The sequence below is a fragment of the Hyla sarda genome, chromosome 4 (genome assembly GCF_029499605.1).
Source record: "Hyla sarda isolate aHylSar1 chromosome 4, aHylSar1.hap1, whole genome shotgun sequence".
Classification (NCBI taxonomy): domain Eukaryota; kingdom Metazoa; phylum Chordata; class Amphibia; order Anura; family Hylidae; genus Hyla; species Hyla sarda.
In genome coordinates, this window is record NC_079192.1 from 153,772,861 (window position 1) to 153,790,150 (window position 17,290).

General features: G+C 39.8%; 1 protein-coding gene across 5 annotated transcripts in view; it reads left to right on the forward strand.

Moving 5' to 3' along the window:
• The window catches only part of RNF111 (ring finger protein 111), a 55,355-nt gene extending 42,291 nt beyond the window's left edge, over window positions 1-13,064 (forward strand). For 2 of the 5 annotated variants that reach the window (XM_056572436.1, XM_056572435.1), the window contains 5 exons: window positions 2,222-2,348; window positions 6,212-6,304; window positions 9,781-9,876; window positions 10,593-10,720; window positions 11,868-13,064. In XM_056572436.1, the coding sequence (XP_056428411.1) occupies window positions 2,222-2,348; window positions 6,212-6,304; window positions 9,781-9,876; window positions 10,593-10,720; window positions 11,868-11,985 (562 nt within the window). In that variant the 3' untranslated portion in view covers window positions 11,986-13,064. The remainder of the gene's footprint in view (window positions 1-2,221; window positions 2,349-6,211; window positions 6,305-9,780; window positions 9,877-10,592; window positions 10,721-11,867) is intronic. The other 3 variants (XM_056572437.1, XM_056572438.1, XM_056572439.1) reach the window with 3 other exon arrangements.
• The last annotated feature ends 4,226 nt before the right edge of the window (window positions 13,065-17,290 follow it).

Consider the following 17,290-nt stretch of genomic DNA (forward strand, 5'->3'; position numbering starts at 1 on the left):
CTGATACAGACTAATGAATTTTAAAGAGAACCTGTTGCCAATGCCAAAAAATTAGGCAGGGTTATCCTTAAATAGCTTAGAGTGCCCTGATAACACTTTTTTTTTTTTTTTTTTTTTTTAAATAGCTTTTCGATGTGTCCCTCCATTCCTGGGATATGTAGGGTTATAGTGTCTGACCATTCAGGAAATCAGTCAGATGGGCGTGAACTTAATTTCAATAATAGAAGTGAATATCAGGTGATGGGTGGGATTATACAGTCAGGGGGGTATTAGGCATTCAGGCCCCTCAATGTAAACATTCACACCCCCTAACTGTACAATCACGCACATTATCTGAAGTCACTCCCATTTTATTTTTTCCCCATTTTTTTTTTATTTAAACAACAATTATACATTCCATATAAAATAACATCTATTATCAATATTTCAAAATAATTCCCCCCCCCCCCTGTACATTTCTTCAATCCGGTTCCAGTGCCCTGTCTGACCCTCACCACTGAATATTCCTTTTGCCTTATCTAATACTACCTCTCCTCTTCTTCCCCACCCACCCCCTAAATAGACCTTCCCATCACTAAAACCAAACAAAATTAGAAAAATAGCATTTGGCTCCTCCCTCCTCAAAATCCAACCTTCAATCCTGACTCAACCACATCACTCCTTTCTTCCCGCTCACCTATTTCCTCACTCGCACTCTCCTAGTTTCTACCATACATATCATCCTTCAATCCCCCTATTATTTATATAATTTTTTTTCTGAAGTCACTCCCACTGCCTAAATTGTCAAACTGTATTGAGATGTCAACTTTGTTGCAAAGCTGTAGAAATGCCACACAACTGGGAACACCGACTTCTTTTAGCTTCAACTTTGGAGGCCTCAGTATTGCCATGCATTACATAATAACATGGTGATGAATTTAGTCAAATGCCTGTCACCTAATACTACATCATGCAGGAAATGTGTAGATGCAACAACCTCCCATTGGGGGAGCCTAACAATAGATGCTCCAGGCAAAGGTCTGAAGGGACAATGCAAATAACATTACAGAGACTATTAGGGATGTAAGAAAAAATCGATTCCCGCGATTATCGCGATTTTTCACTTGCCGATACTGAATCGATTCAAAATATTTTTGAATCGATTCTTTTAGTGATGTGGAATTTGTATCTCCTGATGCACAGAAAGCATGTCCCGGGCATCAGGAGATACAAGTTCCACATTTTGTCAGCCGGATCGGACACGGCGGCGGCGCTCTGGATGTATGGAGCGGGCTCCGACTCGTGCTCCATACTCTGCGGCCCCCGGCTGATTTCAGTATCCGGGGGCCGCTGATGCTTCACCGCCGCTAATATCCAGCATGCGGTGCTCTGCAGTGTGTATGGAGCGGGCTCCCGACTCGTGCCCGCTCCAAACTCTGCAGCCCCCGGCTGTTCTCAGTAGCCGGGGGCCGCCGCTAATAGCCAGCATGCAGCGATCGCCGCGGCTGGCTATTAACCCTTTAGATCGCCGCTGTCAAAGCTGACAGCGGCGTCTAAAGGGACATGTGTATGCTCCCTGGTGGGCTAAATCGCCCCCCCCCCCCCGCAGCGCGATCGCGGGTGGGCGATCCACTGTGGAGGTAGCCAGAGGACTTACCTCTGCTTCCCTGCTCTCCGTGGCTCTGTCATTGATAGATCCTGGCTGGACCAGGCTCTATCAATGGATCGCAGATAAATGGAGTTCAATAGAATCTATTCATCTGTCTGAGGAATCTAATGATTCCTAAAAGACTAATAAAGTGTACAAAAAAATAAAATAAAAATAAAGTTTTAATAAAAGTGTAAAAGACATTGTTTTTTAGACAGAATCGGGATATATCGCGATGTATTGTCACCTAGACGGTATCGCGATATATCGGGATATATCGAATCGCCACACTGGTATCACGATTCGAATCGAATCGCCAAATTCTTGGCGATTCACACCCCTAGAGACTATCTCTGTGTCCAGCATCGACCATCAGGCCATTTTCTATGAACAGTGTTATGAGAGATTCTTCAAAATTAGAGAAGGGTAAATCAGTGGAGTTTCTGTTTATATTTAATTTTCAAAAAGGCCTTAAACAAAACAAAAAATAATTAATCCCGTCAGATGTGACACCATTGTCTTGGTTTTTATTCTTTATGTAATGTTGTACTGAAAAAACTGATCAAAATGGATTCTTTTGTTTAAATCCTGCAGGGAGATAGCAATTGAAACTGGAGTGACTGCAGCACCGTACCAAACCAGTCCCTTACATCCCCATTTATCTCACTACCATACACCTCCAAGGCTTCACCACTTACAGCTCGGGGCCCTTCCCTTAATGGTAAGTTGTCACTATGAATCTGTTCCACATACAAATTGTATGTGTATTACAATTGTATTCTTACCATCAGGAGGTAGTTTAGTCAACCAGTAGTATGTACCTCCAAGCCAAAAAAACTAGATCAGTGCTGACTAATGGATGTGCTTTTTAAATTATCGTGTTAACCCTGCAATAACCTATAGGAACTAATCTGCTGCTTTAGAATGTGTTTCAATGTTCTGATGTGCTTTCCAACAAAAAAAAAAAAGAAAAAAAAAACTTTGCACGGATGTAATGTTGGATTTTTTTGATTTGGGAATTTTTTTTGTTGACAAGGCTTTTTTTTGTTTTTTTGTTTTTGCTTGTCTCTCTCATCGTGCAAGTTGGGCCAACTTCTTTAAGCAGAGTTTTTACAATACACTTCTGGCTTTTAGGTATACCTGAAGATAATAATTCATGCAGTGTTGTGTTACTGTAAGCTGTAAATGATTGTCTAGTTTTTCACCAGGGTTAGCCAATGTAACTTATTTCCCAGCAGCTGCACTGTTTACCATGTAGACCTTTCCTGCTTGAATCTAATAGAGAATATGTTAGTGAACTGTCCAGAATGCTTTTTTTACTGTTGTTGTTACATAAAAACTACCAATAAAGCATAGTATTATAGTAGTTGACTGTATGATATGGTCATCAAAATTTTTTTTATATGTTGTTAATTAATGTATTAGAAAAAACTTTCTAATACCATGTCATTAAAAATACATTTATATATTTATTTTGACTTTTAAAAACTGACCACTAGGGGTTTCCCTACATGTCCCGGCCACAAGTCTCTCAGAGTTCAGGCTCATGCATGGGTCCTAACTCTCATAGTGCAGCCTGGACACTGCCAAGCACAGCACAGCTCCCTGTCTGTCAATCAGACAGACGGGAGCAAGCACTGTTCACACTGCATGGCGTACCTCAGCTACAGTGAACACTGCCTGAGTAAGATAGCTTTGAAAGAGGATTATGAAGGAAATACTGGGCGAAAATGAAAAAGAAAAACTGCGGGGGGCAGGTAATGAAGAGGGCAACATACCAGCAGCATAATATAAAGATGGAGATGGTGGCAGGTACTCTTTTAAAGATACAAAGTAACATTGTATTAATGGGTTTTAAAGGGAAAAATAAGCCTTAAATGATTATAAACACTGTGCGAGCGAGGCTGGGAAAATCTACGTCCCTGATTGGGGCTGAGGTGACATGAGCGGGGCTGTGAAAAGTTACGTCCCTGAGCGGGGCTGAGGTGACATGAGCGGGGCTGTGAAAAGTTACGTCCCTCCTTTCCTCCTGAGGGAGCGCTGTACGGGGCTGAGGGAGGTGTAGAATTGCGTCCTGCCCAGCTCTGCCTCCCCCTCCCCTCGCTGTATGTTCAAAAATCTCTGAACAGTTGAGGGAAGAAGCGAACTCAGAACTGCATGGCACGCAGTTCTGCACCTCAAACCGCCTTCCGCCTGCATTGCACAGGAAATATTAGCAATCGTAAATGTAGCGGACCACTGATCAGGGTGAGTTTTGCTTTGTTTTAATCAGGGTTATCCCCATTATAACATTGTTTGTTGGGTTTAGTGTGGGTGAACAAGGTGTCAGTTTCCTTTTAATAAACAAGATCTGAATGGACAAAAAATGCTGCCAGCAGTAATTAATTTTTTTTTTTTTTTGGTTCGCTCAGGAAAAACAGACTGTTAAAGTCAATGGAATCTGTCTGTCACGCAGTTTTGATCAGTCGGGGTCTGGCTGTTCAAACTCCAGCACACTTCTCGTTCTGTCTCACTGCCTGCAGCATAACATGGACTTCATAGTAAGTCTTTGGAGCTCATACTATGCTGTAAGATAAGGAGAAAAAGCACCGAAAGGAGTAGTCCAGTATAACAAAATGTATCCCCTATATCACTGCGTAACTCTTAACTGAGCTCTTCTTATGGTTCATTTTAGTAATTAGTGGGGGTCTTAGCACCCAGACACTGACTGATCAAAACTTGTCTCTGACATATCAAAAGTTTTTGTAAGTGAAAGTGATGCTTTAACCCATTGTACACCTGAAGGTAAGATTGATGTTCATCAAGTAACTATTTAATTTAGTAATGGGGGATATTAATGCCTATGCCAAGGTAGGGCTGTGCTAAGCAATCGGCAATATGCAATAACTGCCTAAAAGCAGTAAACTTTCTGCCAACAACTGTAGTCTTATATGCAGTGTCACGATAATATCAGAGCTAAGCTTTTCTGTACAGCAGCTCGTCACATGGTATGAGGGCCTTTTTTGCTTAGTATGAACCGAAGAAGCATGTTTCTTTTTTGCACGCAAAAAAAGGCACTGCAAGTGTGAATACAGCCCAATAGTCAATCAGCCACATATGATGCTTATAGCGGTCAGCTTATGAGTCAGCGTGGTGCTCTATCTCAATAAAAAGCAATAGTGGATCCACTAAAGAAACTGAATAGACATGGCACTCACCAAGGCGGACATCTTGAAAGCGATGTTAATTGTGGTATTATTGTACGAACATCAAACATTCGTGCTGACGTTGCGGGAGAGTGGGGCGGGGGGCAAGAAACATCTGTTTCATGTCACATGACTCTTCTTCCAGCCTGCACGGAGGCCGGAAGAAGAATCATGTGCCGTGAAACGGATGTTGCCTTCCCCCGCACCCGCCCCACTCTCCCGCAGCGTCAGCCCGATGTTTGATGTTTGTACAATAATACGACAATTAACATCACTTTCAAGACGTCCACCTTGGTGAGTGCCATGTCTATTCAGTTTCTTTTGTGGATCTAATGTTTCTTTTTTATACTCTTGTGTACTCGTTGATGTTGTGTATTTTTATTTTTCATCAGCTTTTTGGTAACATTTTTCTGTTTTCAACAAAAACTGAGTTGTTGGGCGGTTGACAACTAGTAAATTGACACTCTGCATCTGATTCTAATTCCACTACGGTGATGTCTGCATTTTAGCAGTTCTCCTGCACAGAGCAGGAGTTGTTAATGTTGTGTTCATTTTAGCTCTTGAGGGTGTGCATCCTTTATAATCCTAGACTAGAGAAGAGAAACAAACTTATTCTTTCAGTGACAACTTATTGTTAATCCATTAAACACATTGATGGCAGAGATTGGTTTATTAGATTATTAATTTATATAAAATCTGTATTGCAGTTTTCGCACATTTTTTATTTATTTATTTTCCTCCATGCAGATCAGTAATCTGTTATCTCCTTGTCTTACTGGTTCATAGATAGTTGGGTGTATTGGCCCTATTGTCTTTAATACTAGTCTATTAACTTTCTGCTCTTTACAGAAAGATTAGGACATGCTGATGGTTTCAGCAGGACTTGTATCAGTCCTTTTTAAGTATCGTGTGTTTTGGACAGGCAATAGTTTCTGGTCTTTGATGGATATGATATGACATGTTAATACTGTGGATCTTTGTATCTTGGGGTACTAAGCTGACTAACTTCTGTCTGAAATGTTGCCTGTAGTCCTTTTTGTCTTATGTCATCAAAGTTGTCGTCTTTTTGAACAACATTGTCTGGGGCCCATGAAGCATCTACCTTTTGTGTTGGGACTACAGCTGTTTTCTGTAGTATGGTACAATAAATGTACAAAGTTGTATATAGTAGGCTACCTCAAAGAAATAAAACCAGACTCTGGTTCTTCACTTTAGATATGTGTTGTTTTTGTTTCATTATTTATATATATTTTTCTTTGACAAGTGATCTTCTTGCTGTCAGATGGGTGCTTCTCTCCCTTAGAGGCTCAGCAGAAACCCTCTCCAACAGCAAAGAGATCAGTGTGATCATTTCCAAGCAGTTGTGTTAAAGTTTAACTTACATCTGCTATTTGAATAGGTACCAGACATGGCGGGCTACCCTCACATCCGCTACATTTCATCTGGATTGGATGGAAGGTCATTCAGAGTTCCTTTCAGGGGCAATTTTGAGGTTTGTAACAGAATGTTAGCTTTCTGCTGTTATGTTTTTGAGCAACGTATCTATGGAATGTTTCCATGAGGTTGCTGTGTTAGTGTGATTAAAAGGATACACAATAAATTCACCCCCATAATCAGATGCAGAGTGTTAATATGGGTCTCCCAAATACGAGAAACAGTCCAATTTCCTATGGATCTCTATAGTACGCATTTTGGAATGAGCTGTTAGACAAAGAATTAAACCCTATTTGATTTATTCTATTGTGAAGTACAGTATACTGTAAATGCACATATCCATGTTCAATATTTAAGCATTTTGTTTTATTGTTTTAAAATAATGCAGCATTTGCACTCTGTAAGACTAAAAAGCAAATTATAGCAAATTATACATAGTTTTCATAATATTTGATGCCATTTTACTGCTTGTTGCATCATCTGCCATTGTGTATCCTCCATGTACAATCACTATGTTGTGTGAGCAAAAGATAATGCTTGTTTGGTTAATGAAGTGCAGCAAAACGAAGAACAGCTATCCCTAGATGAAGAGTATTTACTATGTAGATGTCTTACCTGCGATTACTTTATAGGATAGGTACCTGGGACCAAGCAAACACTTTAGAGAAGCTTCCCAGAGTTGTTTTGTTATTTATTGTTGTTTGTTTATTTTTTTATGGGGGGGGGGGGGGGGGGGCGGCATATAAAGCTCGCCACCGATATTCCTGTAGTACTATCCTTTTCATCCCAGCTCAACTGCATCCATACAATTCATTAATGCAGATGGTTCACATGACCATCAGTCTGACAATCCAAAAATAACAGTGCTTAATGTGTCACAGGAAGTTGTCTGTCCTGTGTAACCAGACTTCCTGTGAACTACATGATTACATAATCACCTATCAGCTCCACCCTCCTGTTCATCTCTATGTCCCAGATTTTATATTTTGCCCTAAAATACAAAAATCTCCATGACAGCTGGTGAGTCCAAACTCTGGTCAGCTGCATTTATACAAGTGATCACACTGACTGCCTTTTGTAAGCAGATTGTCTATTGTGTCCTGTGTGATGGTGTCTGACACAGCTCTTTTCTGTGTGTAAGAGATGACTGAGAAAAGGAGACGGGTGTGATACAGCTGCTGCATCATAGACAATATAATACAGCGTGAGTGAGTGGAAAGAAGAGCTAAGTACATTTCTGTACTAAGATTTAACTCGGAGCAAACACAATGATGAGACTCTCCCCACAAAATACAATACACAGCATTAAATACACAGCATTTGCAACAGCCTCTACTTTACTATTTCATAATAGCCTACTCTGCTCTATATAAGAAAAATAAAAATTTAGTGGGGGTTGATCAATCTGAATTTACATGTGGTTAGTGTGGGTGATCTTCAGTAAAATTATGCATTTCTCATCCCAATCCGTTCAGCCATTCCAAAGAGAGAGCACAATCATGCAATATGCAAATAAATGCTTAGCTGCACTGGAGACTGGTTTAAGGGGGTACTCCAGCCCGAAGACATCTTATCCCCCAAGATGTCTGATTACGGGGGTCCCGCCGCTGGGGACCCCTGCAATCTCTCATGCAGCACCCACCTGTGTGTGCCGCACACAGCGCTGGAGGCTGTCTAAAGCCTCACGACCACGGGGACGGAGCATCATGGGTGCTGCATGAGAGATTGTGGGGGTCCCCAGCGGTGGGACCTCTGTAATCAGATGTCTTAGGGGATAAGATGTCTTAGGGCCGGAGTACCCATTTAAACCAGTTTCCAGTGCAGTTAAGCATTTATTCGTATATTGCAAGATTTTGCTATGTCTCGGGAATGGCTGAACGGATTAGGGTAAGAAACACATAATTGTACTCAGGATCACCCACGCTAACCACTGGTATATTCAGGTCAGTGGGGTTGGTCCAGCTGTCAGTTTCCCTTTTTAAACTGTCAAATTTGGTTAAAAAGAGTATTTCAGTTTACTTTATTTTGTGTATTTGCTTCAAAGAGGCATGCCTTTATAAAACTGTCCCATGTACAGCACCAGAGGGTTTGCTTTCCGATACAGTCTACTCAGTTGGACAGTAAAATTGCCAGCCCTTTCTGGCTTATAGTGTTCTATGCGGCTGGCTTACCATCTATCATGTATGGGTGGCCTTCCACCAAGCCATTGAGAGATTGTCAGGGAATGAAGGACTGGACAGTTAACTTTTTAACACTTAAACACATTCATGCTCTATTGAGCTCAATAGGCACGCTTGGCTGGCAAATCTAATGTATTTTCCCAGCCTTAGCCATTCTGTCTTAAACCTCTCCATACTTGTGAGAATGTACATGAGAATGTCCACGTTACTGTAGTTTGTAAAACAAGGCCTAACTTTATAAAAGGCCTAAAATCTGCAGTATTTGTTTGTACATAGATAGAACTGCAATGCAAAAATGCAGATATTTTTTTCTCCTGTTAGTAGTGTCATCCTAATAGTCCCGCAGTTCCTGTGTTGTGCAGCAGATCTGATGTATGATTTTAAAGTTTTTCTGTAAGACATGAAGCAAGTTCATGTTGTTAAAAGCTCTTTAATTCATAAATATTTCAGTTCTCTAGAGTTGTAATGTTGAATATGCAGAGCAGAATGTGACTTCTATATGTGCCTTTGCCTGTGTTAGGCTGGGTTCACATCATGTTTTTTCCCTATACGGGACCGCATACGGCTGGGGGGAGCTAAAAACTTGCGCTCCTGTATCCCTGCCGTATGCGGCCTGTATGTAATTAATTTCAATGAGCTGACCAGAGTGAACTGGTCGGCTCATTTTTCCCCGTATGCGGTTTTCTACCAGACCTAAAACCGTGGTTGACCTAAGTTTTAGGTCCGGTAGAAAACCGCATGCGGGGAAAAATGAGCCAACTGGTTCACTCCGGTCGGCTCATTGAAATGAATTACATACGGGACCGCATACGGCAGGGATATGGGACCGCACGTTTTTATCTTCCTCCAGCCGTATGCGGTCCCATGTAGGGAAAAAACGTGATGTCAACCCAGCCTAACATAATAGCATTGTATTATTCTAGCCCAGGGGGAGGCTGAGCTTTGTCAGGTTGTTAGAAAGTAGCTCTTGGTGTATATATATTTTTTTTCTGCAAACTATAGAAACATATAATGTGTCGACAGATAAGAACCATTCGGCCCATCTAGTCTGCCCAATATTCTGAATATTATCCCTGGCCCTCTTATATGAAGGATAGCACTATACCTATCCCATACATGCATAAACTTCTTTCCTGTATTTGCAGCGACCACTTTATCCATGTGCCATCTTTTCATGGTGGTTTGAAAGCTGCGCACTACAATCTGACATAAGTAATATAAACCATTTACGTGGAGGGACTGAGTGAAGTGACATTTATAGTTGATGCTTGTTACTGCCAAAGGAGGCTGCTGGTCAGTTTTTATTTTTTCACTTATGCTAATTATTATTTATTATATATATTTTTTTTAACAGGAGCTTATCCATCTGGAGGAAAGGCTTGGAAATGTAAATCGTGGCGCTTCACAGGGGACCATAGAGAGATGCACATACCCACACAAATATAAGAAGGTGAGTCGTTAAAACCTTCTCCTAATAAGTATTCTATGATACACCTATATTATAGCATAAAAATAGTGTTCCAGTATGTTCAGTCTTCTGATACTCTAGTTAGCTATTTTCCTACCTTCTAATACAGAAGCTGGGTGTGAAAGAAATGCTAGGTGAAACCCACTAGATCCATAGCTTTTTATAAAGAACACACACATCTGCATTATTGGACAGATCCCCCCCCCCCCCCCCCCCATCATTCTGCCTTTGTGTCAATTGCTGTATATCATGCAATTGCTTAAAACTAAATATCAAAATAAACATAACAAAGAGCACACATCTAGATGAATAGTTGCAGTGTTATCTTATCATCTTTTTGTTACATCCTGGAATAGTTATTTAAAGCTGTTTAGTGTTAGGGTCATTAAAAAATAAATAATTATGGCGTTTTGATTTGGTCTTGGTGCCAAAACTCCCATTGATCACTAAAACGAATAGGAAGAAGTTCTCAGCTAATGCCTGGGTCTCAGTACTGGGACAGCCACGGATTAAAACTTTTGACATGTCCAACGTTTTTGTTCAATGTTGTTTGAGTTTTCCTGCTAAAAGGCAGTGGTTGCCAGTATTGCTGGAAGGAAAATTGGGGTGCGTGGACTATTTCTGTATTGTAGTTAATGTATGCATATTCCTGAAACTGGTCTTTTATAAAGTTTGCCAATAATTTCATCTCTAATAAGGTATCCACTGATTGGTTCTCACAGAGGAAACTGCAGGACAAACAAGATGGGGAGGAAGCCACTGAGGAAGACACTGAAGAAAAATGTACCATCTGCCTTTCTATATTAGAGGAAGGTGAAGATGTCAGGTAATATACCATTTTAAGAACCACATCTGCCTGTTTTATTTTTTATTTTATTTTTTATTTTATTTTTTATTTTATTTTTTATTTTTTGGGGGGTGGGGGGGGGGGTCCTTTAAAACCTAACCATTTCCTAAAAATAGTAATGAGCTGGCATAATATTTACTTGTGTTTTTGTATTCTCATCAGACATTTTAGGGACTATCATTAGGCTTTTAATATTTGCGATTTCTTATATGCACTTATTGTATGTGTATGACCATCTTGAGATATGACTTCTATGTCATTTCTACATAATTTCTTTTAATGCTATTTCTATGCATTATTTGCCCATTTTCCTATATTACACCATTAAAGGGGTTATCCAGGAAAAAAACTTTTTTTTATATATGTCAACTGGCTCCAGAAAGTTAAACAGATTTGTAAATTACTTCTATTAAAAAAATCTTAATCCTTTCAGTACTTATGAGCTTCTGAAGTTGAGTTATTTTCTGTCTAAGTGCTCTCTGAGGACATGTATCTCGGGAACCGCCCAGTTTAGAAGAGGTTTGCTATGGGGATTTGCTTCTAAACTAGGCGGTTCCTGAGACACGTCTCATCAGAGAGCACTTAGACAGAAAAGAACAACTCAACTTCAGATGCTCATAAGTACTGAAAGGATTAAGATTTATTTTTAATAGAAGTAATTTAGAAATCTCTAACTTTCTGGAGCCAGTTGATATTTAAAAAATGTTTTTTCCTGGATAACCCCTTTTAATTCTGCTTACAGGATTCCAGCGTATTTCCATTCAGAAATGGAGATGCAGTTTTGTTGCTGGTCACTGCTCGGACCCTATATGCTTTACAACCACATGAACTAAAAATAGTACAGAACTGATTACATTTTTTGCACCAGAGACAATGGGCTTCATGTAACTCCAATATGTGTTTTATTTTTTATCAGTCTCTCCTGCAGTGTTTCCCAACCAGTGTGCCTCTAGCTATTGCAAAACTACAACTCCCAGCATGCCCGGACAGCCAACGGCTGTCCGGGCATGCTGGGAGTTGTAGTTTTGCAACATCTGGAGGCACACTGGTTGGGAAACACTGCTCTACTGTATAGAAAGTTTAGATTTGTGCTAATGTGTTTTGTGTTTTGTTTTTCTATTCCTAGGCGCCTTCCCTGTATGCATCTCTTTCACCAAGTGTGCGTGGACCAGTGGCTGATCACAAATAAAAAGTGCCCCATTTGTAGAGTGGACATTGAAGCTCAACTTCCTACTGATAGTTGACATTTCTCAAATCCATTAAATAATCTGCCCCTTCACTCCCTTCGGTACTGCAGCCAACCAAAGATGGCATGACTTATGTTGAAATCCAGAATAAACTTTCCTTTAAGAAGTAAAAAAAAAAAAAAAAAAGTTGGCATGAATTAACTGCACAGACGTGGAAGCATTAAATCTGGTGTGTCGGCTCTGCCTCAGTATCCAACTAATGCTATAGACTACCATTTGTATACAGATCATATTAGGTCCTTTGCTGCTCACCAAGCAGTGGAGAGTAAATGTATTTATACCGCATATATTTTTTCTTTCCATTATTTTGTTATTTTACAGTTTGTTTCCCTCTGTTTTTATTTTTTTATTTTTTTGCATGGTTTCTCGTATTGCATTTCTTTGCACATTTATGGGCTTTGTGACCCCTTAAACTTGCAGGCAAGATCTAGCTGCTCTAGTTGATAGAATTGTGAGCGTGTGCGCGTGTGTTTTTACATAGTCCCAGGCTACATGGATTTCATTCATTACTAACTGTGAAGTCCTTAATTTAATCCGTCATTGACTTTTAGTTTGGATGTATGAAAGTTATAGTTGTCACAAAGGAAAATAATGTATGAAAACATTCCTTATTTTGAAATTATGGGCTGCTGTATTAAAAAAAAGTGCTGATTCAAATAACATTGTTTTTGATGCTGAGATCACACACTGCTTTGAGAAATAACATAGAATAAATATTTGCCACACGTTTTGTTCGGTTTCCTCAAAGGTGTTTTAAAATCAGTTTTCAGCACAATGCAAATATATTTAAATGTCAATATTAAGGAGTTTAGACTGCTGTTCACCTATTTATTTCTTTTATGGATGTGATTTTCTTTGCTTCTGTGAAATCGCTCTAACAAATTGTCCAATAGCAAGTAGTCAGGTACATGTTCTTACTGATAAGGGTAAGAAATCTCCAACAATTCTAACATTAAATGTATAGTCTTAATAGCAGCTGTTATATGGCAGGTGTCCATGCATCCAGAGAACTTTTTCAAGGTCCCCAAAAACTCTTGCATAGAGAGTTTTTGGTTTAATAAACTTAGCTAAATGAAGCTGATTGTTTGTTTGTTTTCATTTATTGCTTACTAGCGGAGTACCCGCTGTTGCCTTGTTTTTCCTACCTAATCCTTGTGGGGTGGGGGGGGAAGGGGTGGGGAGGAAAAGCAACATAGGAGGAAGTACTTGTCCTCATATCCCGTCCACCTATCCCATCCTCAAGTGGGGCTGAGTTGTGATGAAGAGATTGTAGGGTGAAAATAGGAGGCGAGGTTTTGTTGAAGTGGGCATGACCTGTAAGCCTGATCAATGCACCAAAAGGTAGAAAATAAAAGGGGTGTGGCTTAAATGGTGAGTGTGGTTTTGTGAGATGGGTTGTGGCAGGAATGACACACTCACCAGGAAATGCAGAGCTTGGAGTAAGATGCTGGAAGTCCTATATACTTGCATGGGACTTACGACAAAAACCCCATGCTTCACATAAGGGGGTAGGTTAGGATTAATTTAACTATCATATATTTTAATTTGACATAAATTAACATGTACTAAGTTTGTAAATTTGGAAAGTTAGGCTGGAACATACATTTTCCATAGACTTGCATGGGACTTTAAACAAAAACCCCAACCCTGGCAAATGGGGGTGGGTAAGGGTTAATTTATCTATCCTATGTTTGTAGTTTACATATACAGTGGGGCAAAAAAGTATTTAGTCAGCCACTAGAGATGAGCGAACAGTAAATTCGATTTGTCACAAACTTCTCGGCTCGGCAGTTGCTGACTTATCCTGCGTAAATTAGTTCAGCTTTCAGGTGCTCTGGTGGGCTGGAAAAGTTGGATACAGTCCTAGGAAAGAAACTCCTAGGACTATATCCACTTTTTCCAGCCCACCAGAGCACCTGAAAGCTGAACTAATTTATGCAGACTAAAGTCATCAACTGCTGAGCCGAGAAGTTCGTGACTAATCAAATTTACTCATCTCTACCAGCCACCAATTGTGCAAGTTCCCCCACTTAAAAAGATTAGAGGCCTGTAATTTTCATCATAGGTATACCTCAACTATGAGAGACATAATGAGAAAACCATAAAATCACATTGTCTGATTTTTTAAGAATTTATTTGCAAATTATGGTGCACAATAAGTATTTGGTCAATAATAAATTAATCTCAATACTTTGTGTTATACCCTTTTTTTGGCAATGACAGAGGTCAAACGTTTTCTGTAAGTCTTCTCAAGGTTTTCACACACTGTTGCTGGTATTTTGGCCCATTCCTCCATGCAGATCTCCTCTAATGCAGTGACATTTTGGGGCTGTTGCTGGGCAACACTGACTTTCAACTCCCTCTAAAGGTTTTCTATGGGGTTATGATATGGAGACTGGCTAGGCCACTCCAGGACCTTGAAATGCTTCCTGTGAAGCCACTCCTTCGTTGCCCGGGCGGTGTGTTTGGGATCATTGTCATGCTGAAATGAAAGACCCAGCCACGTATCATCTTCAATGCCCTTTCTGATGGAAGGAGGTTTTCACTCAAACTCTCACGATACATGACCCCATTCATTCTTTCCTTTACACAGATCAGTCGTCCTGGTCACTTAACAGAAAAACAGCCCCGAAGCATGATGTTTCCACCCCCATGCTTCACAGTAGGTATGGTGTTCTTTGGATGCCACTCTGCATTATTTCTCCTCCAAACACGACGAGTTGAGTTTTTACCAAAAAGTTATACTTTGGTTTCATCTGACCATATGACATTCTCCCAATACTCTTCTCGATCATCCAAATGCTCTTTAGCAAACTTCAGACAGGCCTGAACATGTACTGGCTTAAAGCATACCTGTCATAGTGCAAAAAAAAGAAAAAAAAGTAATATGTTACTCAGGACCCAATCCTGATCATGTGCATATAATTTTTATGTGTCTCGGACCTATATATCCAGAGATATAAGCATTTATCTGCTGGTGAGTTACTTTTTCATTGTGCAGGCTGGAGGGGGCGTGTCAGTCTGTCTCCCTCACAGGAGCAAGCCTGGGCAGTCAGCCAATCAGTACTCTCTACTCTGTAACCCTTTCCTCTCTGATTTTATGCTGTGTCATGTGTCAGAGGAAGATACTTGGAGCTTGCCTGCAGTAATCAGAAGACATTATGGTGAATTCATAACAGGATAAAATGCATAAATATAAGAATAGATCTTTATAAAATTAGTTCAAGGATTTTTTTTAGATAAAAGTACAGCATTTTTATGAATACATGTTCTATCTGTTTTATCTTCTCCTAGTAAAGCTGGATGCTAATCAGCATAGCTGTCACTATGTGTGTCATTCATCTTTCACAGACTCCTGAATGTCTGATCAACTTCTTTGTCATTCAGGAGTCCGAGAAAGCTTTGACTATTTCAGCATGCTGGGAGTTGTAGTTTAGTAACAACTGAAGCTGCAATGTTTGTAAATAACTGTGTTAGAGCAGTGTTGCCTCCAGCTGTTTTAAAACTACAGCTCCCAGCATGTCCACACATCCTTTATCTGTAGTTTTGCATACACAATAGAAACCTCATATACTGGATACCGGTATGCTTTACGGCCGTATCCAGTATGCTGTAAAATCTTGACTAGTCTGTCTGGCTAAAAGACAAGTGACCCCTAGTGGTGGCTATTTTGAGCTTGAATTTCAGGTGAAAATGTAAAAAATTTGACAGGTGTATATTGAGAAATGTCATATTATATTGAGTCCTGCAATATATGAAAAGTTTTTAACAATGACAGTGCCTCTTTAAGCAGGGGGATACGTCTGGCACTGTATGATTTGAATCCCTGGCAGCGTAGTTTGTTAGTGATGGTAGCCTTTGTTACTTTGGTCCTAGCTCTCTGCAGATCATTCACTAGGTTCACCCCATGTGGTTCTGGGATTTTTGCTGACGGTTCTTGTGATCATTTTGACACCACGGGGTGAGATCTTGCTTGGAGCCCCAGATAAAGGGAGATTATCTGTGGTCTTTGTTTTCTAATAATTGCTCCCACAGTTGATTTCTTCACACCAAGCTGCTTGCCTATTGCAGATTCAGTCTTCCCAGCCAGGTGCAGGTCTACAATTTTGTTTCTGGTGTCCTTTGGTCTTGGCCATAGTGGAGTTTGGAGTGTGACTGTTTAAGGTTGTGGACAGGTGTCTCTTTATACTGATAACAAGTTCAAACAGGTTCCATTAATACAGGTAACTAGTGGAGGACAGAGGAGACTCAAAGATGTTACAGCTCTGTGAGAGCCAGAAATCTTGCTTGTTTGTACGTGACCAAAAACGTATTTTCCACCATAATTTGCTAATTCTTTAAAAATCAGACAATGTGATCTTATGGATTTTTTTTTCTCATTATATCTCCTATAGTTGAGGTATACCTATGAGGAAAATGTATAGGCCTCTCCTCAACTTTTTAAGTGGGAGAACTTGCACAATTGGTGGCTAACTAAATACTTATTTGCCCCACCGTAAGTAACGTGTACCAAGTTTTATCAAAATTTCTTCCGCCATTTGGAAGTGATGCTGCACCATACACTCACATATACACATTTGAGGGAGATTGATCAAAATCTGTTCAGAGTAAAAGTTGACCAGTCAGAGGCCTTTCTAAAAATGAAAGAAGCAATCTGGTTGCTTTAGGCAACTTCACCATTCTTCAGCTACACAGGTTTTGATAAATCTCCCCCATTGAGTTTAACCCCTTAATGACTCAGGGTTTTTCAGTTTTTGTATTTTCGTTTTTTCCTCCTTACCTTTTAAAAATCATAACCCTTTCAATTTTCCACCTAAAAATCCATATTATGGCTTATTTTTTGCGTCGCCAATTCTACTTTGCAGTGACATTAGTCATTTTACCCAAAAATGCACGGCGAAACGGAAAAAAAATCATTGTGCGACAAAATCGAAGAAAAAAGGCCATTTTGTAACTTTTGGGGGCTTCCGTTTCTACGCAGTGCATATTTCGGTAAAAATTACACCTTATCATTATTCTGTAGGTCCATACGGTTAAAATGATACCCTACTTATATAGGTTTGATTTTGTCGCACTTCTGGAAAAAATCATAACTACATGCAGGAAAATTTATACGTTTAAAAATGTCATCTTCTGACCCCTATAACTTTTATTTTTCCACGTACAGGGCGGTATGAGGACTCATTTTTTGCGCCGTGATCTGAAGTTTTTATCGGTATGATTTTTGTTTTGATCGGACTTTTTGATCACTTTTTATTCATTTTTTTATGGTATAAAAAGTGACCAAAATAAGCTTTTTTGA